This window comes from Podarcis cretensis, assembly GCF_951804945.1.
Source record: "Podarcis cretensis genome assembly, chromosome: 4".
In the NCBI taxonomy this organism is placed as follows: Eukaryota; Metazoa; Chordata; class Lepidosauria; order Squamata; family Lacertidae; genus Podarcis; species Podarcis cretensis.
Window position 1 is genome coordinate 29,596,738 of NC_137173.1, and position 24,356 is coordinate 29,621,093.

Below are 24,356 nucleotides of genomic sequence, written 5' to 3' on the forward strand. Positions count from 1 at the left end.
CCACTTTGCAAGAAATATCAATTACCTCTCATTTTCAATGAGTTACTCTCACTGGGCAAAATGCTTCTTGTTCTTCAAGGGGGAATTGAGAGTCATGATCAAAATGTGTCTTTACTAAAGCCACAAGGCAGATTTAAACACTGTAACTAATATCCTTCATCGTGAACACCTGTTCACTTCTAGCTTATCCATTCTGGTTCACTGCAAGCAGTGCTGGCTGATGCCCATTGGGGCTGATAGGGTTGAAGGCAGGAAGACCAACAGTAGGAGGTGCCAAAGCCAATATCAAATCCTACTAATTCTAGTTTTGTCTCCATCATCTACCTCCTTGCCGAGCTCTCCAAGGGCACCTCTTGAATCCGACAGCCTGGGCCACGCCCTTGACTGCATGAGTAAGAAGGAAAGGCTGGACCAGCCTCAACTGGCTTCAAGAGGAGCCCTCCTTTCAATAAGAGCAGAGGTGGGTTCTGTGCTACATATGCATCCAGCGCACAAGGATGATCCAATGTAAGCTACAGCCCTTCCCTGTAATCATATTCAGTTGCTGCTGAGCTTCACAAACCTTCCTGGTTTCCCCATTTAAAAGCCATCTAAGTCTGTGACATCACCACTTTCTGTATGCTTCACTGCAGCCAGTGCCTCTAAGGCTAAACTGGACACACGCGTACACAAACCTTGTAAGCATTTGCATGCTGTATTCATCCACTCATGTTTACTCTACATTCAAACTATTTTAACAAAAAAGGGAGTCAATTAACGTAAGATTTCTCAACACTAAATTCTGGTACTTGTAGAGTATCTAAGTTAAGAATTATACCAAATGCTATCTTATAATTAATTTAAAGCTTATCTGCCACTGCATTTTAATTTGAGCAGCTGGCCTTGCAAAAACTGGATTTAGGCAGCATGCCTGTACTGTACTTAGTTTCCTGGGAGGAAAGGTGACCTCAATGGGACTTACTTTTGAGTTGCAGGCAACTCTGATTTTATTGCTGCTGAGACTGTGCACTGGAACGCGTGGGTTTATTAGCATTATCTTGCCGGTTAGCTTTTAGAGGTGCCTCACACCACAGAAATCAAATCTCTCTATATTCAGAAGAGAGCATTCTGTGAAGGACCCCCTGTATTATGAAATACCCTCCCAGAAGAGGCAAAGCACACAGTGTGCTGTGAAAACCTTTCTTATTTCTGCAAGCATTTCTGGAATGTTGATTGTACCAGGTCACTTTTAACACTCTGCTGTTTTATTTATGGTGTGTGTTATTCCGTATTTTATTTTGTTGCAAATTCTTTAGAGGTCTACTATTACAGGGGGAATCATAAATATTTTTAAAGAAGCAAACAAGCACACATTTATATATGCATGGTGGAAATTTGTTCTCTGTGTTTTTGGAAAAGTTAGATGAAGTGGCAGGGCTTGTGTGCACATTCATGATAAATCACAGTGGTGAATTACTAGCAGGAAAATGCCAGTCTCCAGTGCTAAACAGACAGGGTGCCAATATTCAGATAATATAGTGCTAAAAACCAAAACAAAGATCCGCATGTCATTCTATTTCTATGCCGTTTTCGGTGAGAAGCTGCATTGCAGTGTCTTTCCTCAATTAAAATATCAAAACTACTTAAAGCAATCAGTTTCCAGTGCAATTGGTGCAAATTAAACAAAAAATAAACATAAGCATAATAAAGGCGGCGAAGGATGAGTGAAAAAGGAGCTGGCAAAGCATTTTGAAAGAGCTTTTGAAAAGCTATGAAATCCCTCATGTAGAGGACCTGAGCAAGTGCTTCTCATGGACAAGCGTGCTGGCAGCCCAATTGAAAAGGTTTTCAGCTGGGCAGTTGAGAACATACCTGATATTTCATATGACGAATGCACATAATGGGATGTTTTAGTTGTGGGAAACAGCTACTGTAGCTTTGGTTTTAATGGAACATTTAAAAAAAGCAAACGCTGACTGTATTTTTAGCCAAAAAAATAAAAATAAAAACAGTGACCAAACCTAAGGAAAGCATGAGGGAAAGATTACCTTCTATTTTTGAGGCAGGGATTATTTATTCAATTTTAACAGCTAAAGAAATAAAATCATTGGTGGGGTGGGAGGCGATGAGGGGGAGGACAAACACTTGCAAAACCGAATAACTCTGGAGCAAGCATCCAGAAAAGATGGGCTGAGCCAAACGAGCTGAATTTAATTCATGCCGACTTAAAATCCACCCCAAAAGGGCCAAGCCAAAAAAAACTCCCCAAAACCATGAAAGTGGGAGAGCTACACAAAAAGGGGCTCCACCTGCACTTTATCCAAGCTGGGAACAAATGTCAATTAATCTGATATGGTCAATGGTTATTATGTTCGATGCATCATTCTGATGGCTCTTTCTGGAGCATGATTAGTAGGCACATTTATGAAAGGAAGCTTAAAAAGCACAAGCAGACGAAAAGAAAGAAGATGGGCATGTTAAAAAACAAACAAACCCAGTGACTGCTCAGTGATATTAATTTATGGAAACCCAATGACTTCTGTGCATGTTTGTGGGAAATAGATAAATGATAACCCTGTTAGTTACTGTTGGCCTTTCTGTATTTATGGTTGGAAGACGAGGAAGCGAGGAAGCCTGGTACACTTTCATCTGTGCTATTATGTGCAATTGAGATTTTAACAGGGCTTCTGCAGAGAATTGCAAAAAACCAACAAAAAACCATGTGTGCTACTAGAAGCTTTGTACGGAGTTCTGTTTAAATCTCCAGCCAGTTTGATTCCTGTCTGGAGGGAAGCAGCTAGCCAGCTTGTGTCCAAAAAGTGATAAGTACACTGAATAAAATCTATGGGCACATAGATTTGTATCTTATAATGAAAATGGAAGTTTCTTCTCTTGGGTGTCTTTAAAAAAATGAGAGATTCATTTAGGTTATTAAAACGCTCCTATAATTCTATCAGACTGTGATGGAAAAATTAGGGCCTAGTCCTAAAACCATATTAGGCATTCCAGTATCAGTATCTTGAGTTTTGGGGGTGGGGACATTGTACGGCTGCCAATCATGCACATAGAATGCTCCATGGATCAGCTGTATACATGCCACAGCATGCAGGGCTTTAGGAGCCAATGCAGTGGGCTGCATATTGCTAATCCGTGCAGTATTTCAGTGTCAGTTGGTGTGGGCAAAAATTGCTACTCCAGAAGCAGTTGTATTTCTTGACACTTAATGATTTCTATGTGCTTGGTGTAAGGAATTACTGCTTCGAATTGGGTTTTTTTGCTCTTGCTACAGGTAAGTATTATAACAGTCCAATCCAGGAAACAATTTTAAAGTAAATGATCACAAGCTTAAATGCCACATTTGTGAATGCACATTGGATTTTCTCCATTAAGGGATTGATTTTCAGAAATATATAGGATAGTGTGTGCTGCCTTGGGTGATGATATGGCTCTCAAGATGAAGAAATTGGAAGAAGATGGGATAATTGAAGTTTTATTTTATACTGACATAAAGGCATAACTATCTGCTGAGTTTTGGGTGCCATCTCCTCAGCACAGACCCAATATACAGACGCCGAGGGAGAAAAGTTAAGCATTGTATTGCAGATGCTTACTGCTATAACAGAAACTCCAGCAGCTGTGCTGTTGGGCTTGGGGCCTGTGTTGAAATGCTTTTTGATCTTTCCAGCTACAGACAACTGATGCTCATTTTCTGGAAGGCCATCATCCTGCAAAGCAAAAACAAGCATTTGTGAATTATGATCTACAAGGAGCTGAATGACAATTCAGGAGACATTTTCTAGACCACTACCATATTGTTTTTAACAATATATTAATTATTAGGATCTATTAGTTTTAACTGTTTTATTTGGGAATCTGCAATTTACAAGATCTAAAAGTGCTTGGAGGCAGCTGATTAACTTTCTAATATCATGAAGTTATGTGCTGAAGGTTGCCAATTGTTACACCATTCTAGTTTTGTACTGTATTCATGAATTACCCAGTTGGCTAATTCAACATGCCTGAAGTTGACACAATAACAGTCTACATAGACTAGAGTTGGCCTAGGAGTAAGGCCTTAAAAGACCAACTTGCTGGGTACTTCCGTGCACTAGTAAAATAGTTCTGAAGAATCCCCCAAAAGAATAATTTCAGGGTATGTGTAATTAATAAACAGGATACAAAGACAGATTGCTCATGGTGGATTGCCACAGTCACTCTTACAAATGGGTTGTATTTTTTTGGTCATCCACAAGTCAGTAATATTCATCCTTCCCCCTCAATGTGCTGTATGAAACATAGACTCATATTCTCGTAAATAATGGCTGAAGTCTTTTAAAAAGCCCTTTAAAATAGATTTGCCCCACTCTTTCAGGTATTTTGCCCCACTCTTTCAGGTATTTTACATCAACAACTGACCAGCATCTTAATACTTAAAGCTTTGTGCTTTAAGTAAAAGGTAAAGGACCCCTGGATGGTTAAGTCCAGTCAAAGGCGACTATGGGGTTGCGGCACTCATCTCTCTTTCAGGCCGAGGGAGCCGGCATTTGTCCACAGATAGCTTTCCGCGTTATGTGGCCAGCATGACTAAACCACTCCCGGCACAACAGAACATTGTGACAGAAACCAGAGGGCATAGAAACCCTGTTTACCTTCCTGTCGCAGTAGTCCCTATTTATCTACTTGCACTGGTGTGCTTTCGAACTGCTAGGTTGGCAGCTACTTGTGGCATGTGTCATATTTCTAAAACAGCAATTCAAAAGACTTCACAAGCAAATGATTTTTTAAAAAAAGATAGCAATGTTAAAATAAAGCTGATAGCCTTTAGATTTACTTACATTAACCCATGGGTGTTCAAGGACTTGCAATGCCGAAAATCGCTGGTCTATATCTACCTGTAGCATCATAGTAATAAGTTCCTGTGAAATGGAAAGTTCCATAGTTTAACTATATGCTGTATGAAGAAGCATTCCTTTTACCTGTCCTATATATTTCAATATTCAGCTTTGTTGGGTGTGCACAGGGATGCTCTCGCCATCCCTATGTGAAGGGTATTCCATTAAAGGAATCCAGGGACTTGATGGTTTGGTCAACTCCTGAGAGGGGGGTTGTGCCCGTGCCTGAGTCCAGGGGGGCATCTGGGTGGTGAACAGTGTCTGTACCCGGCTTTTCACCTTCCCAGGTGTTCACCCTTGGCTGACCTATGCTGGTGCCCTGGGTCAGCGCTGCCTGCAAGAGTGCAGGGAACTAGTCGAACCAGAGCCTATGCAACCACTCACCTTCTGTAATCAATAAAGTTGTGGCCTAAATTCTGCCAAAAACCAAAACTAAAATTTGTGTCATGTGTGAATTTATTTAGGGGGGAGGTCTCTGGGTCTGAACACGCAAAACAGCATAATGATATCGGCAGTTTTATTTTTCATTCCTTTCTGCAGCACATTGGGTTAGCATCTTCATCTGCACTAGTTAAAACTTTTTGATCTGCACCAGTTGAAACTTTACAATAGGCTCCTTGAGAAGGCTTGTAAAGAAGGCTGTCAGTAAGATATAAAAAAAGCAAAGCAGCACAATTTACCTTTGCAGAGTCAGAAACATTATCCCAGTAGGGAGATGGAAAGTCTACTTGTCCCATCAAAATCTGATCAAAAAGGACCTCCTGATCTTCTCCACTTCTACACGGTAAGGAAACAAAAGTGTTAAGTTTCCACCACATGGAAAAAGATAAATACATGAAACAGCAAGACTCTGCTCTTAAAGCCTAGTGCTTGAGGAAAAATGTGTTTCTCCCATTTTGCAGAGTCTACCAAACAGCATGTATTCAAAATGTGAAAGAAAGAAAGCTCCTAAGAAACAGTTGCCTTTATTAATTCATCAGACTATATCTGAAAATTGCAAGGCTCTGCACTTCTACTTTTAGTAAACATATATTTGATATACATTTTATACCATTCTAAAAGGGCACAGCATAATATTTAAATTCTGGGAAGAACATCATTTTTATCTTGTTTGTTTTTTACCAGCAATGAATTGCATAAATAAAAATAAACCTATGATATCATCATCTCACCTATCATGATACTGTTTAGGTAAATTACATTGCCTCACACAGCAGGGGAGGAGAAGGATGGGGAGAGCAATGAGCATTATACTCGGAGAGAAAAAACATTTGGGTTTCCAATAGCACAGAAGTGCATTGTTAAAAGGGGAATAGAACAACATTGCCCATACCCACGGAATGGAGGAAAACCACACAGCAGGATGTAAGTAATCACACCAGCTGCCCAAATGTCCACCTTCAGGCCATATCTACAAGTGACAAGAGATGATTAATATTATAAAGAATGTGTGATCAATAGTGCAAAATAAAAGCAAAGAGAAAACGATACCATGGCAAAGACCATCATTAAATTACACAGCGTTGTCTTAGTAATAGCTATATTTTACATGGCATTTTAGAAAATGAAGTGCAAGAATTAAATCTAAAATATTAAAATTCAAGTACAGTGTGATTTATATTCAAACGGACATCCACTATTCACGAGAAGAATATGGATCTCTTTCGCTAGATGACAGTCGCTCTGCACACCAGGCACTAACTGAAACAGGATATAAAATGAAGGAAGAGAGATTGTAAACAGCAGTAATCAGCAACTATCTTTAATACTATCTTAGAAACTTGATAAATGTTTGATTGTTGCCTTGGCCCTAACCTGTCGATGTTCTTCTCAAGATTTAATTTACAAATTACTAATACATATAATTGTTCATACCAAATGTGTTACAAACCATCTTACCCAGTTTCTGCAATGATTTCTGGAGCTACGTAAGTAGGTGTCCCACAGACGGTGTAAAGAGGTCCATCGACGATAGTGGCCAGTCCAAAATCTCCCAGCTTCAGTGACTTGCTCCCATCTTGGTGCTCATAAACCTAAACAAACAGTCTTCTGATTCAGTGTGTTCCTTCTAGCAGGAATCTCCCTTTCCCTTAACAGTCAATCTTCTATTCCACTGTGCTTGTGGCAGTGAAGGCCCCCATCCCCAAGCATGCCTGAACACAGCAGATGTGGGGAGGTGAGAGCCAGAGGTGAACAGAGAGTGATAAAGAGGTTGGAGTGAATTTAGCTTTCACTTAATAAACATGAAACAGTCAGAAGCTTTAAACTGAACAAACAGCACAGTATCCTTACTGTAGGGATGTAAGACAGGTTGCTAGAGTTGCTATAAAAGGTAAAGGGACCCCAGACCATTAGGTCCAGTCGTGGCCGACTCTGGGGTTGCGGCGCTCATCTCGCTTTATTGGCTGAGGGAGCCGGCGTACAGCTTCCGGGTCATGTGGCCAGCATGACTAAGCTGCTTCTGTCGAACCAGAGCAGCACACGGAAACGCCGTTTACCTTCCCGCCGGAGCGGTACCTATTTATCTACTTGCACTTTGATGTGCTTTTGAACTGCTAGGTTGGCAGGAGCAGGGACCGAGCAACAAGAGCTCATCCCATCACGGGGATTCGAACCGCCGACCTTCTGATCAGCAAGTCCTAGGCTCTGTGGTTTGACCCACAGCGTATAGAGACAATCTTTTGCTATGCAGGTGGTACAGTCCTCCAGTATTCATAATTAATATTAATTTAATAAGAGCAGATTGGACAGTTTAGTTCACTCTATGAGGCAGAAGGATCTTTGAAGGTCACTTCCAGCTTGGTCATCACTTTTCTATCAGAAATTGTCCGTGGCTGAAAATTTAGTATAGGCCAAGCAGGTTTCTCCCTACTACTTATGGAGATATCTCCTTTTGGCTGAGTATTGGACTTCATGCCATTAGGCACCTCCAGATCCATTATTCTACATTTCAATGGTCATTGACCACAGAGGGAATTTGTTTTTATTAATAAAATTGCCTCCTGTCTCAGATTTTCTACAACACTTCTTTACCCTTTAAATTGTGAGCTAGGCAGCCACCAAAGCCTATTGCAAGTTGTGTGGCAAAGAGAAAGAATGTTTTTCTTATTTGTGAAATGCAAACTACGTGTAAATTGCACGGCAATAGAAACACACCATAGCATCAAATACATATTCTGATAATATGTTTTGCATTCAGAGGCCTATTCCCCCCCCCTTTCAATTAGGTTTCAGTGAGCTCATGAAACTGGAATTTTGTCTTCGAAAAGGAGCAGCAAACAGAAGTTCTCAGCACACACTGGCTGTGACAAAGCCAGAATGAATATGGGTAGGGAAGAAGGATATTTAAAAATGGAATTGCTCTATTATTAAAAACGTGAGTTGCTAGGCACATCTGTTTTATGAATCTTTAAGAAAGTGTTTGCTGAAGTGGCAGAAATAAATTATATTTCAATGACATTTTTAATTAGGGATTGTGCACTAGGCTTTGTAAAGGCTTTGTGACTAGGACATAGAATGCAGAGCTACCTCAGTGTCTGAATTTACGCTAGGCAGAATACAACATTTATTTTTAATAAACAACCCCAGGCATATTTTTTCAGTGTTTCTATTGTGGGGCAGGGCAGGGGAAGTTATTTTGCAAAGTGTTCAGGAACTTAAAACATTAAGTTTCTTGAATGTCTATTAAAAGAACCAATTTATCATTTCACCAGGATTTTTTTAACTAAAAAAAAAAATCCAGGGATGCATATATATATATATATATATATATATATATATATATATATATAACTTCTCCCTGGAGCTTTTTACAAGTAAGGGTTTATTTTCTTTTTAAAAACCCAACCCTTCAGTTCATTTCCGAAAACAAGTAAACAAGCAGTGGGCACGGGGACATGCTCCCTCTGCCCTGGTAAGTAAGATTAAAGACAAAAATAAGGCTTCAATGTAAAGCAGTAATATTTTAATTGTCTGCCCTGCAAAGAGCAAAGAATGTAGATGATCATGTAAAGCTCATCTTACTAAGAAAGTAAGCTCTTTACAAGTTCTATTTTCCTTTAAGCCCTGAAGGGCAATTAAAGAGATGTGGATTAGTGCAAATTACCCACTATGTAGTGCTTTCACTGTTTTAACTAAGCAATAAAACTGTGTAATTGTACAACACTAATTGAATCCAGCCACACATAATTGTGTGCTACCATATGTATCCCATTACTCTAAAGACTGTCCATATTTCCTAAGCTGCTCTTGTGATCACTGCAGATGGCAACAGAGAAGTTGTTCTCCTGGGCTTATTATATGGCTATAAAGCTATCCCATGATTTGACAAAATAATCATGTTAAATAGGAGCAATTATGAAAAAATGCTCCAATTAAAATGGAAAAGGCATGCCTTCCAGATGAAGGGAATGTAGAGGTGAAGTATTACAGCCTTTTCATATGACTAAGGCTTTTAGCTTGGCTTGCTAAAATGGTAAAAGAGCCAGTTGATTAATAGCACATGTATTGGAACGGGATATGAATACCATGCATGGTAAAATCAGCAAAAGAGGTGTGGCCATAATTTAGTAACCCTTTTGCACCCACATGTGTCAACCTCTGCCTTCATCCAAATCAAAATCATCCATATTATGAGCGAGCAAGATGTTCAGGCATTATGTTGTTATGAGTTTGGGGTATTAAGATGGGTGCCAGACCCTTTTAACCCCTGGGTCCACCAAGTGTTAGAATAGGCTAAACGGGACGCGGGTGGCGCTGTGGGTTAAACCACAGAGCCTAGGACTTGCCGATCAGAAGGTCGGCAGTTCGAATCCCTGCGACAGGGTGAGCTCCCGTTGCTCGGTCCCTGCTCCTGCCAACCTAACAGTTGGAAAGCACCTCAAGGTGCAAGTAGATAAATAGGTACCACCCTGGTGGGAAGGTAAACGGCATTTCCGTGCGCTGCTCTGGCTCGCCAGAAGCGGCTTAGTCATGCTGGCTACATGACTCGGAAGCTGTACGCCGGCTCCCTTGGCCAATAAAGCGAGATGAGCGCTGCAACAGCCATGACTGGACCTAACGGTCAGGGGTCCCTTTACCTTTAAAGGCCAGGCTAGCCTCCTGGTGAGGTGATAACCTAGGTAATTTGCCATTAAGAAGGATTAAGGGGCTCAGTCCAAGATGTTAAATGGGTGATGCCACCTCCTTAAGCAGAAAAGGCAGAGTTTAAAGTAGAGATTTGGGGAGTGATGTGACCTAGATTTAAAGCAACAAGCTGGAGAGTGTGAAGGCAATGTTTGAGAAGCAATACCATCTTGGGGTGTTTATTCTGTGAATTGCAATAGGACCGAACTGGTGTGGATTAGCTCAGATTAAGCTATTTTCCCCAAAACCCAGTCAAAAAAACAGCTTAGCTTCATCTAAGCCAAACTGATGGGTGCCAAGGACAGAACGTGCAGCCAACCATTTTGCCAACCATTTTGCCCATGTTTGGTACCTACCCCAATTCAGTGAAATGGGGGGGGGGGGGGGGACACACCACCAGGCCAAGATCAAGGTGTTACTATTAATATAGTACACATTTTTTTGTAGGAAGTAAAGGCTTGGGATGAGATTTCATGGACATATGCGTGAACTAGTCCTATGATCCTTAGAGAACTTCTATGGAAGTTAAGTCTTAAATCAGTGTACCCAATTTCTATGCAATGTGCTTAGGACTAGTGTGTGGCCATGGATATTATTTTAGCTAGTATCCATATTGCATCTGGATAGCACAATTCAGTTAGTGCAAAAAAGCATACTAGCATTTGGTATGCAATACTAAGAACAATATGCCCCAGGCATCGCATCTTGAAGCTGCAAAGGCAATCTTGCCAGTGATAGCTGCTTAGAAATAATCACATCTCAACAAACTCCCATGTGCTTTTGTGCAGTTTAAACTGAAGGAAGCAACATACACAGACATGTCCTTTGAGTGCAATTGTCTTAGTAGGAAAATGTATTGACTAGTAATCAGTGCAGGACTATTGTGAGTGCTCTGGACTGCAAAATACACGAAAACATGGTTATAAAAAAAATACCCAGCATAATTGCTCATGGTAGGTCAGTCAATGCTATTTTAAGAGGGAAAACAACCAAGAGGGTGAGGGAGGACTTCAGTCTACTGCTGTCAAACTTGAGAAAAGTTTGAATACAAAAGCATTGTAAGCATTTCCCCATGAGACCATCTCTGGCGTTCTCAGAAACAAGAGTCTAATGAATCTTGACATGGGATTGCACTAGCTTACATACACAGTAGTGCACCAATACTAACATTCAGACTTTGATATGGCAAAGAATACACTGCATTGTTGAAAATGGTGTGTGTGTGAGAGAAATATTAGTTCCACAGTGCAACTGAGCCTAACGGCAATTATTCACAAGGAACAGGCCAGCAGGGCGAGTGGATGGTTGGGTTCTATTTGTTGTTAATGTTGGACCCAATACTATTATGCTGGGCCCTACACAATCAGGACAGATCTGTGTATAAAGATCTGCCACCCACACATTTGATTTGGCCCTCAGCCTCTCTCCTAAACAGTAACACACTTTCCTATCAGCCCAGGTAAACAAGAAAGGCAGCAGCAGCGAAATTATACAAAAGATAATTGTCACACTGTGGCACTGTGGGTTAAACCACAGAGCCTAGGACTTGCTGATCAGAAGGTCGGTGGTTCGAATGAGCTCCTGTTGCTCGGTCCCTGCTCCTGCCAACCTAGCAGGTCGAAAGCACTTCAAAGTGCAAGTAGATAAATAGGTACCGCTCCGGCAGGAAGGTAAACGGTGCTTCCATGCACTGCTCTGGTTTGCCAGAAGCGGCTTAGTCATGCTGGCCACATGACCCGGAAGCTGTACGCCGGCACCCTCGGCCAATAAAGCGAGATGAGCGCTGCAACCCCAGAGTCGGTCACGACTGGACCTAATGGTCAGGGGTCCCTTTACCCTTACCTTACTTTTAATGTGCTGTGAACTCCTATTCCTATCCCAGAGCTACAGTTCTCAGAGTGGTTTAGCAATCAATCCCTCTTTGTGGTGAACTTTGGCAACTGAAACTCTGTGAGGGGAACAGGAACCTCCAAACATCGCACAGAACCCTAGAGCAGATTGGAGTGGGTGGGTGCAGGGACTTCAAAGGGAACGGTGAAACAGCAAACGCTGGCAATTCTCCCTTTCTCCTGCAGAAGACACTGCTGGATCAAAGATCAGCAGACTGGGACACAACTAGATACAACTCACAGATTCTATAGATGCAGCAATACTTTTCTCAGTCTCCTCACCAAGGGTTCTAGTTTTCAGGAAGGTCCGTCCTACCATAGCTTTTGGTATGAGGGTAGAGGAGAGACAAAGCTGGTAGAAGCAAGATGAAGTTGGTTTGCAGCCTAGTATACTTGGGTTCAGAGCATAGCTGATGCTTAGGGAATAAGAAATGTGCTTGTTTGTGTGGGTTCTGAGGTACAATGGACCAACTGGAGACAGTACCAAGGCTACCAAAGCAGTAGATGAGTTGCAAATGATTAAACAGCATGAAACATAGCACCCACAACACAAAAGGTAGACAGGACACTGTGGCTTTTCATGTAATTCAAAGTCGGGGGGGGAGGAAAACCTCTTTTGGAGTCATAGAGAGAACAGCACTGGAACATCATAACATTTCAAAGGTTTGTCTTTAGAAATAATATTAACAATGTTTGTTGGACTACTTGACAGATTCAGAAGCTCAATTCTCCAATGGCATGATCCTGGCAATATTGCATATAGCCCAATCCCTGTATCTCTAAAATAGAAGTAAACTATTTGGGTTCCACAAGTAAAGCATGAATCTTCTGTAGACAGTGCAATAATTGCTAGACTTGAAATGCTTCTTAGGGTGAGCATTTTTATCTAGAGATATGTATTTCATTGAAGCTGTGAGGCAGGCTACCAACATCAGCCATATGAACAGAAATCTCTAGAACGTACCGGAGGTTGAACTTACCAGCAGATTCTCAGGTTTGATATCCCTGTGGACGATGTTCAAGCTATGAAGATATTTAATGGCACTGGCCAGATTGTACAGCATCCCACTAGCGTCCCGTTCTGTATATTTGTTTGTGGAAGTAATGGCATCAAAAAGGTCTCCGCCCTGGAATAAAGTAATTGTCATGTTTGAACACCATTCAAGAGAGGACTGAGATTCCAGAAAGCATAACACCATTCAAGAGAGGACTGAGATTCCAGAAAGCATAATCATATTCTTTGAGAACAGAACAGAGGACCCATATAAAAAGAGAGGTCTAATATCTGTGGTGGAAATTTTGTCTATCAGTCTGCACATGATGGAAGAATTCAGTCTGATTGTAGCAGTAGATCATTGTCAGGATCCTGGGACTCAGCTTCCTCCTCCCCTTTGGCCGTAGATAAGCAGGACAAAGCAAAAAGAGTACCTTACCATTTAAAGAGTCTTTAATGATCACAGCAAAAGAACAACGCATCCATTCTTGGAAGGCAGGTGTTCCCAATTAAGGATTCCACCCACTTTCCCCCTAGTCACTTCCATCTTGCACCCTGCTTTTTGTGTAGCCACCTTATCTGCTCTATTTGACCTTGGACACTATCCAGCGAGAGAGAGAATCTGTTAGCTCTCTCTTTTCCAGTTATTCTTCACTTTGCTGTTCACCCCCCCCCCCCAGTTCTTCCCAACTTTTGTCTTCAGAACTATGCCCCTCTACAAACCACTGTTCCAAATCTATACTGCTCCACTGCTCCTGGGCAGCTTCAGGTCAGGAGCAAGGAGAAGGGGAAGGGGAGGGTCCCACCATTCCTCATCAGAGCTGTATTCCTCAGCCTGGTCTCTGACAATCATGTGCTTCAGCTGCTCCTGCACTTGACCACTTCAGGACTCCAGGTGGGGGAGACCATTGGACTAAGTGCTCTACTGCACATAGAAAACTAGATGCCAGGGAGACACACCCCTAGTTCACCCTCCTTGATAATCAGGATTCCCCTTTTATTTAGTTCGTTCACAAAATTTTATTTTTTTTAAAAAAAACACAGTGGTTTTCTGAACCTTTTCCATCTCTGCAATATTTTTCTTGAGATGTGGTGCCCAGAACTTGCACTGTATTCCAAATGTGGTTGCACTACAGATTTTGTAGAAGGGCATTATGATATCTGCATTTTTATTTTCAGCTCCTTTCCTAATGATCCCTAACGTGGATCTTTCCGCAACTTTTTCACAGCTGACACACACTGAGCTGACATCTTCACTACAACCCCAAAGCCTCATCCCTGCTCAATCACTGACAGTCCATACCACTTGAACATATATCATACCTTGCAAGTGCCCCAGAAAAACCAAGACATCCCGTTTTTATTGCAAGAGGACATAAGCCATTTGGGGCACCATGATCTTGCGATTTTTCAGGGCCACAATCTCATGTGGTGCCCCAAAATGCACCAAGCCCAAAAAAGCAGCTTTCCGGGTAGAAATCATGGTGCAAAATCACATGAAATCAGGATGCCCAAAATGGCCACCATCCTCTTGTGAGAAAAAAGAAAACAGGAAGATTGCATCCTAGCTTTTGCCTTTGGAGGGTATGACAAAAATGTGAAATGAAGAGTTTTCACCCTAACATGCATCACTTTACACTTACACTGAATTGCATTTGGCATTTTACTACTAATTCACTCACTTTGCAGAGGTCCTTTTAGAGCTTTTTGCAATCCCTTTTTGTTTTAATGACCCTGAACAATTTAGTATCATCAGCAAACCTGCCCACCTCACTGCTCTCCCCCAACTCTAGATTGTTTCTGAATGTAAGAAAAGCTTCACTGGATCAGGCTTTGAGTCCACCTATTCCCATGTCCTGCTTTTAACCTTCCTAGTCCCATTACATATCTATATTTGTTTTATAGTGATTTAACTGCTGTGGTTTACCCAGAGAACCCTGGGAATTGTAGTTCTGTGAGGCTGTTGAGAATATTCCAGCAGAGGTCATTAGCAGCCTCACAGCACTGCATTTCCTAGAACTCCCTCAAGAGAGAGAATACTATGAAACAAACTTGTAGTGGGGAAGAGAGAGGCCCCCATACTGAGCATGAAAAGGCTTCATTTCATGACAGGCATATAATAAGTAAATTAGACCCTTGTCATACGGGCTATACAAATTTAGAATGCATGTTTTGTTCCTTCGAGGCACTTCTCATATGTATACATTAATATCCTGGTTTAATCCATGGCGTGCATCACAGTCTACATACCTTCCCCCCATTGGCCTTCTCCTTTCTCTCCCTACCCCCCAAACAACAAAATCCTGCCTCTGCCTTGGAAAACACCCTAATCTGCTGTTTGTATGCAGAGGAAGGTCTGGATAGCTGCCTGCAGTTAACCAAGATAGGTGCTCATAGCACTTTCGTCGGTTCTCTTCCTATTTGCAGAGCTGTGGGGATGGCTTTCTGCCAAAGTAATAAATAAAGGGACTGAGTTGTGTCAGTTTACACAAGGAAAATACATTTTCACTTCTGCACTTGAAGAAAGATTAAAACAAAGGAATAGTAATAGTAGTTCAGGGAGCTAGGGTGTTAAACTCTTTCCTAAAACAAGAATGTTGAGTTGTTTTAAAATAAGTCTTATTTAATGTTGGAAATCTAGACCAAAACCCAATTTTTAATCAACACTTGCAATCTTAAGTTACCAGTGCTTTAATGGTTTCATTCCATCTTATTTATGAGATCCTATCAAATAAGATACATCTTGTGGGTGTTTCACAATGAAGGGATATCACATACAAATGACTTCACCAAAACTCCCCAAAACTGCTTTAAAAAACCCACCAACAACCTCATGAAAACATTTTTTTTTACAGATTATTTCTTCGTTTGAAGAAAATTTTGTGAAAAATGACAAACATTTATTTTATAATAAAACTACCATCATTTGATTATCAGCTGTCAGGAAGTACCACAGGGAAGTGGAACAGCACACACTTTGTATCCAAATGGTCACATGTTCAAACACCAATAAAAAAATACCTATCTCTCTAAGGCCTTATTTAGAGCGTCACTGCTATTTGCAGCAGAAAATACTGGGCAAGTTGGCTCAAGAGCAAACTTTATGTTCACTGATGGTGGGAAATTTAAACCCCTCACCACTTTCTATTCTGGCCTCAGATAACCCAAACTCAGTGGCAGGTTAGCAAGGAAAGAGAGACTGTCATGGAACCAAATGATCATACTTTCTCTTTGGTTTTCCTCTGATGTCCATTACGACATACAGTTGACTCACAACTTTCATGCATTTAACTTTATGCGCTTGGCCAGAAAAGGGGGAAGGTGTCTGGGGAAAACTGTGGCAAGAATTGGAAGAATTTGAGGACACCCCTGCTTGTATGGTTGTAAGCAGAATTTAAGATTTGTACAGTGCACCTGAAGGAGGTCCCCATTTCAATTCTGCACACATTGTGCAGTCCAGGTGTAAGTACCGTATATGATAGATTTCCTTATGGTTCCTAAGGAGTAATGTTGGTTGGGGCAAATGGTTAACACTATGGATAACCTTTGGGGCATGAGGAGCCGCCATGGTGATTTGTCCCCTGCCAAAAGCAGCTTGCTCTCAAACAGTCCTTCAAATTACATCTGGAGCTGGAGAGCAAAAGTCCATCCACTCAGGAGAACTTCATGCTCCAAGAGAATGACTCATAGGATGGGCTTCGCCCCTCACTAGCAACAGTAATTTCCCCAAGAGTAACTCTTCGAAGAGGAGGGAGCATTTGCAGGGGGGGGGAGGGGAGAACATTTATTTTGAACACATGCAAAATATCTCAGGTTTTGCAAGTACTTGAATGAAATGCAAATCTGTAATGTTTAAACTGAATGGGCGACCATCCCCCTTTTGGATAAAGACCTTAAATAATTAACTTTACAGTCAACTTTCTTGGACAGCACAGAATTCCACCTTTTCCTTCATGTAAGGGATCATGCCAATTTCTGCTTTACTAACTGACATAACAGGTCGCCTGCTGCAGTCAAGGCACTGTAGAAGATGGGCCCAGGATGCTTAATGTTTTATCACCCAACCCCCCCCCCCCGCATTTTCCTGGAATCAAGACAGACTAACAGAAGCATCTGAATGTATTTTTAAAAGAAAAAAAGAAGGAAAATTCAACCCTTATCACCTATGAACATAAGGCACTGAAATCCCGAAGTACAGTAACCAATTATTTATTTACTAGCTAGCAACATAAATGCTGTAACATTCCTTTTCTCATGTGAAATTGAAATTAGATCCTTGAACAGCAGGAGGAAACCCTATAATAAATCATGCTTGTTAAAATAGCTAAACCAGTGCTGGGCTTGAATAATAATTTGGTCTCACTATGTGCAATGGCAGCTCGCCAGCGACCACGTCCTTTCTCCTTTCCACAAGCGCTGCTTGCAACATGCTTTTATTTGTATTTATGAAGTGCTTTCCTCACACTCAAGGCCTTTTACGCAGCAGTGAGTGACGTGCCTGCCATGAAATGAAAACGTGTCTGCAGCAGCAGCCACCACTTATATCAAACTTGTGGCTGCCAATTAATGCAAAATGGTAGTAGCCAGAAACTGGCGCTCCACCACATCAAGCCTTTTCCTCCCAAATATCTTTCCCATCTGTGAACTTGATTTAAACTTGGGTCTTCAAAAGCCAATCCACAGCAGATGGTTACACAATTGTAAAGGGCATGCTGTGCAAGGGATAAGGCCAGCCGTTGTTGAATCAACAACTCACATCTTCCCAAATGCGCTTGCTTCAGTACTTAGAGAATAAATCACAGCAAGGTTTGTTCAACTGTCAAACTTAATGAATAAGAGAAGGTGTCACACCTTATTTAGAATGAACTTGTCACACACAGTTTGCGACAGCTCTCACAATATCTTATTGTAGCAAAGATCCTATTACATGGAGAAATTTCAGTTTCGTTTGCAGCTATGCAAACCTGCTACACCTAACCCCACACAAATTATTCAGTTATGAATCCAGCTTTTTCTATAGCAGGTATGTGGGAGAACTTTGCAGGCAAAACCCCTGGCATTTACAGCCTTGGGTAGCAAGTTCGGGAAAGATCCCTGCATAATTCAGGGTCATCCAATGAAGATCAAGAGTGGGAATGTGAGAATACAAAGGAACCACATCTTCAGAGGGTGCACGGTTAAACTATGGAATTCATTATCCCAAGGTTCTTGTAACCAACTTAGACTGCTTTAAAAGGGGATTAACCTTATGCTCCATAAATTTGTCTATTGTTGGCTACTGATCACGATGGCTGTATACTACCTCCAGGATCAGAGGATCCATGACTCTAAATACCAGTCACAGGGGAGCAACAATGGGAAGGGGTTAATGCACTTATGTCCTGCTTGTGGGCTTTCCATGAGCATCTGCTGGGTCACTGTGAAAACAGGATTCTGGATCAGAAACATTGTAAAATTAATATCTGTTAGAAGGATGTTGGAATAATATTATATGATTTTAGCAGGAATGATATAAAAGATTTGGGAATAACTGACTGTTAATTGGTGAAAGGAGGAAAAGTAAAGTTACATTATATTAAGACAATTTACAGGACAAAAATTTTAAAAGAGGGAAAGGATTTGCTGAAATGGATAATTGACCTAGAACACAAAAAAGGGAGGTGGGAGGAGGTAAAGGAAATAAGCTAATGAAAGATTAGTAATGAGGAGATTTGATGCATTTTTCTTTGTGTTTTTGTCTTTGTTTAACGGGTTCTATTTCTCTGTTTTTTTCCCCTTTTTTATATTGTGATGTGTTGTTTTGCTTTTGTTTAATGTGGCATTTTTATTTTTTCTTTCTGTAATTTTTGAAACTTTAATAAATATTATTTAAAAACAAACAAACAGGATTCTGGATCAGATAGATCTTTAGTATCTCTCCAGAATAGCATAACTCTTATGAGACACTTTGCTTCCAGTTGACAATCTTGGGCTTGATGGACCAGAGATCTCTTGAGAACAGCCCCAAATCAGACCTAAGATCTAACTAGCTCAGCAACTTGTTTCTCGCCGTATTTATTTATTTGACTCATATATTCATCCCATCATGATCACCAAAGCTCAGTAACAAGGCTGGTTGACACACCTCCAAAGGGAAGGAGCTGCACAAGTGGGATGCCACCACAGAGATGCCACCATGTGTCAAGTTACCACACAAAGGGCTGCATCCAGAGGGCCTCCTCTGCAGATCACAAATTTCAGGAGCTGAGCAGATGTCTCTATGAAATCCTTAATCAGAGCATGAAGGCCACAGACTTCTCCTGTCAATGCTGCCCTGCAACTAATATTGATTAGCTTACTGCTTTTGAACATGCAGGTTCTCCATTTTCATCATGATGGATAGCCACTTGCCTTACTCTCCATAAATGGTCTAACCCCCTTTTAAAGCCAGGGGAAAGAAGTTCCATATGATTTTCCCATGCATGTCCATAAGAAGTGGGTTAGCTCTCTGTTCTTCCACCCCACCTCATCCAGATCAATCAATAATATGGAAGCAGGGATTCACTCACTGATCCCTATCAGAATCTGATCCCCATGCTTGGATATCCCTATCTATCTGTGGCATATGTCCTGCAAGTAAGGCTAACTCACAAATCCACCAGAAGTAACAAAGTTGGAAACCTGGTTTATCATGTTTATACAGTGAAAACTATGTATATATTTCAAAAAACCTTAGAACAGAATAGCAAAAAAGACAAAAACCAAAACACTACGTTGCTGTCCAGAGAGCACCTCTATTTCATTCCTCCATTCTGCCTGCCTGTCTCTACAGGGCTAAACTCTTCTATAGATTCTTCCCTTTAACAGCTGCTGTGTTCAGGGGGTAAATAAAGGCATAGACCCTTCCTGTGCATCAGCAGCTATCCAGCCCTTTAATTTGAAGCCTAGTGAATGGTTGGTAATCTGTGAAATAGCAGGTGATCTTTCTCTCCTATATACATACCTTTACAAGCTCCATGACAAGGTACAACTCAGTGGGCATATCCATTTCCTCAATCAGAAGAACAATATTGGGATGCTTGACCCTTCTTAAAATGGCCACTTCATTCTGGATCATATGCTCCTGCCACAAAACAAAAGAAAACCACATGTAGAAAGACAACGGAAGAAATCCATCCATCTGCTTCAGTTCCCCACATTGTGTTTCATGCAGAATGTGTGGGATAAATATCAGCCTTATAAAACCAGAATGCTTAGCTCAACTTAATGCATGAAGGGGTTAAGACCATAGAGTAAGCAGTCCTCCCAGACTTAGTTAGGTCACACTCCATCACACAGAAAGGGTTACAAAAAGCCTTTGTTCACTTCCCCCCTACCCACCATGAAACCAGCCACAAAGGAAATCTGGGCTGATTGCTCCAAGTCATCTTCTGTTTCTATACAAATAATTTAGAAACATTTACCAATTTTGAAACTAAGTTTTTCTGTCTGTGTGTTCTTGCTGTGTCTTGTCCCTTGGCACACCCCTTAACCTGTTCTGGGGGTCCCCTGGACAGGACAGGACAACCATCGGCAGGATCAGAAGAGGGGGAAAGTTTCACTGACCAAGTGGAAATCCTTACAATGACAGGACATTAGTTGGATGCCACCCACAACAAATATAAAAGAAAACACATTTTTCATTATTTTTATATAGATTATTGTTGTTGTTATTTGTACTGTGTGTGTTCATTTGTCGGGGAGCTTATTTGGTTGTAAGCATTGACAATTTCAATTTTAAAAGAGGCAAAAATGAATAAATACATGAAAGTAAAACACAAAACCATAATATATAGATAAAATAGATACAGAAGGCAAGTGCCAATAAGACTACCAATATGGCACCAGGCAAGATTCTCTGTTCCATAATTGGATGCCACAACGGAAAAAGCCCTCTCCCTGGCAGGTTACCCACCTCACTTCATTCAGTGGGGACACCTGGAGCAGGGCTACTAAAAAGAAATAGTACCTCAGGTTAAGAACTTTGCTTCAGGATGAGAACAGAAATCGTGCTCTGGCGGCGTGGCAGCAGCAGGAGGCCCCATTAGCTAAAGTGGTGCTTCAGGTTAAGAACAGTTTCAGGTTAAGAACGGACCTCCGGAACGAATTAAGTACTTAACCTGAGGTACCACTGTACTAAAGTTAGAGTAGGTGAACATGGAAGAAAGAGATACAATGGGGAGCTTCTGTACTTACTTTTCCTCTACATTTACTTTTTTTGATGATTTTCAGAGCGTATTCTCTACCAGTTGACCTAGAGAGAGACAGAAAGAGAACGCAACAGAGAATAGGAAGATGAAATAATGTTTCTGTTTTCAGTTCAAACTGCCTTCAACAAGTAAAGTACCAACTACTGCTCCTTTTTGTTTCCATTGAAAGCAGTGGAGAAAGAATACAGGAAGGAAGTGTTAAGCTCCATCTCCCAGAGGCTGCTCTCCTCCACCAGATCTCTTGCATCACATCTAACTTGGCCCTAAGGCTCTGCTGCAATAGTATTGGCTCTATTTTATGGGGGTGGTTATGTGTGTGCTCTTTTCTGTGATACTATGTTTATGTGGAAAACACTTTTCCTCTCTCCAGATAAAATAAAAGAAAGGAAAGGAAATTATGAAGGACCTAAAATGCACAAGGTTCTCACTGGAAGGACAGATCCTGAAGCTTAAGCTTCAATACTTTGGCCACCTTATGAGAAGAGAAGACTCCCTGGAAAAGACCCTGATGTTGGGAAAGATTGAGGGCACAAGGAGAAGGGGACGACAGAGGACGAGATGGTTGGACAGTGTTCTCGAAGCTACCAGCATGAGTTTGAGCAAACTGCGGGAGGCAGTGGAAGACAGGAGTGCCTGGCGTGCTCTGGTCCATGGGGTCATGAAGAGCCGGACACGACTAAGCAACTAAACAACAACAACAACAAAAATGCATGAGACAAATATGCATATGTAGCAGTGAGCAAAGAAGGAATGACCACTGGGAGGCATGCAGAGAAATGAAATGCGGTGGTGCATCTGCAGCAGCACAACCAGATGCCAATTCTATGATTCTTTGGCTCTCCCACATTGGTCTCTATAGCCACAGATATGCTGCAAGCTTCCAACAGTTTTGCTTCACCCCCAAATGCACACTCCTCCACTGTCTCCCGAGACAGATGGTTGCCAAGTATCCTTTATGAAAGCAAGGTATTCCCATATGTGGGAAACCAAGTATCCCCCCTAATGTAGAGTTTACATTCTCATGTTTTGTTTTGCTGCAAAAGGGCAGATGAATAGGACGGATTATTAATATTAGCAGAGACAGATTATAGAGACAGCATGTAAAGAATGATGAACGATGTAGTCACATTATTTTGAAGTAACAGCCATATGGTGCTTTTTAGTTTTAACAAAAATGGTTTTATACAGCACAAATACAGAAGCTCATATAGGGTGCTTACACTATTCACCATTCCTTGAGGCCTGCCTTTCCAGAGTACCACCTGCAGTTGAGGTTTGACTGATGGTGACATGAGATGAGCCATTTCAGTGGCTTCACCAGCACTACAGCCCACTTAACACCACACGAGAAGCCCAAAGTTGGCCTAACAGGCTGCCAGAAAGAAATTCCCAGTCTCTGATTACTAATTTGTTCCTCCTAAATCCTGCTGTTGCTACTTTAGCGAAGCTAAAGTTTGGCTTAGCGTGTCTTCCAAACCAGGACTTGTGGTTAAGCTCCCTCTCTGTCTCCATGGGACATATGTGGTGCTCTCTCTCCCTGTTTGCCTTTTGCTGGTTGGTGAAGACATAATGGGCGCCAGGGAAATTCTCCTCCTTCTCCACTCCCTGCCTGCCTGCTGTGGCCTCCCCAAATCTGCTCCTGAGGGTTGTGGGAACCTCTAGAACAGATTTAGGAGGCATGCAGGGAGAAGATGGGGGGGAGGAGAAGTTCTTGCACTAGCGAGCCTATTTAATTGGACACTGTCCTTTTAATCCAGCAGGTTCCCCCCCACACACCTCAGTACCCAATGTTTTATTTATTATCAGTTGACTTTCATTGAATTTATTGTTTCATACAATACTGAGATTTTTAAACTGCTTTAAGGCACTAGAAGGGCAAGGCCAAAATTTCCACATAAACAAACAACATAAACAAACAAACTAACTAACTAACTATTAAGCTTGCAAAGCAACCCAAAAAGGGAAATATGACGAGCTAACATTTGATTGCTGTTAGAAGCCACCTTTAGGTTTGACAAGGTGAAGCAGAACGGTTTCATTGAATAAGAAACATACAGTATTCTGCCATCTAACAGGAGTGAAATGAAAACTTCAAAGTTGAAAACCTCAAAGATGAAATTGTGGATTTAAAGCGAAGGCTTGGCAACAAGCGAACAGATGTACTTTGCCCTATTCAGGTTGTTCAAAAACTGAAGCTGTTAGAAAATGGCTCATGTGTGTGTAATTAGCCATTCTTCTGTTTTCCCCACTAGAGGGCTTCTTAGCAGAGCTAGGAGAAATAAAGAAGCATCAATAAGCCATCTTTATATGCACGAACTTATTCTGAAGAGTTTCACATAAATATATGATAAAGCCTTTATTGCTTCAAGAAACATTTAAGGCCTATGAACCAAACACTGTGGTTGCCCCCCGTTCACAAAAAAAGCAACTTATTGAGCTTGGCTGAGCATAACTTAACTACATGCTGGAAAGATTAGCTCTTATTATGAAGGGAATTTATATGTGATCAATCCAACAAGCTTGCGACAGCTTGACTGCTTTTAGGTTTGACTCACCTTTTACAACAGAACAGAAAAATAATAATAATACTGAGAGTTATAAAGTTTTAGCTTAACATGTTTTATCACCAACAGTGATGGAAAACCTAGGAAATGCTAGGAACACCCCACAGAATCAGGTATTCAATAAATAAAGCACAACTTGTCTACCATTTACAGTGAAAAATACAAGAAAGACTACAGCAGTTTCTGTGCCAAAAACAGAAAAAGTTCCCTGAATAAGTTAGCTTCCCTTTTCCTTTTTTTTAATAAAAAAAAGACTTTATAGGTATAAGAAATAAGAAGCAAGCAGTATTACATGCTCACTAAGCAAGAATATAGTTAAATACGTTCATAAATATATTATGCTATCTGAATTTATGTACTGCCAATTCTGCTATGATTCCATTCCCTTTTACGTCTCTCACCACAGATATTTGACTCTAGGCCTTATCATATTTATTACTAAACTGACCTAAGAGATTCCAAGCATGGTTGCTTTTTACCAAAGCACAAAACACACAATTTCGCATTTCAGAGCAGGTGCATGACAAAAAACAAAGAGACTTTTCTCCAGATCAGGCATAGGCATTTGTTTAATCTGAAAGAAAATAATTTGAAAGAAAAAAATAAATACAAAAGAGCCCTGATCGTATTTAAATCAGATTTGACGATTTCAAATAAAATTTCTCTTTTTTTATTTGGAATTATCT

General features: G+C 41.0%; 1 protein-coding gene across 4 annotated transcripts in view; it reads right to left on the reverse strand.

Annotated features, from left to right (window-relative positions):
- The window catches only part of DCLK1 (doublecortin like kinase 1), a 214,520-nt gene that overhangs the window by 19,183 nt on the left and 170,981 nt on the right, over positions 1–24,356 (reverse strand). For all 4 annotated transcript variants that reach the window (XM_079973687.1, XM_079973686.1, XM_079973688.1 and 1 more), the window contains 8 exons: positions 21,093–21,150; positions 19,861–19,980; positions 12,865–13,011; positions 6,771–6,904; positions 6,205–6,282; positions 5,552–5,648; positions 4,815–4,895; positions 3,591–3,704 (listed from right to left, as the gene is read on the reverse strand). In XM_079973687.1, coding sequence (XP_079829813.1) covers positions 3,591–3,704; positions 4,815–4,895; positions 5,552–5,648; positions 6,205–6,282; positions 6,771–6,904; positions 12,865–13,011; positions 19,861–19,980; positions 21,093–21,150 — 829 coding nt within the window. The remainder of the gene's footprint in view (positions 1–3,590; positions 3,705–4,814; positions 4,896–5,551; positions 5,649–6,204; positions 6,283–6,770; positions 6,905–12,864; positions 13,012–19,860; positions 19,981–21,092; positions 21,151–24,356) is intronic.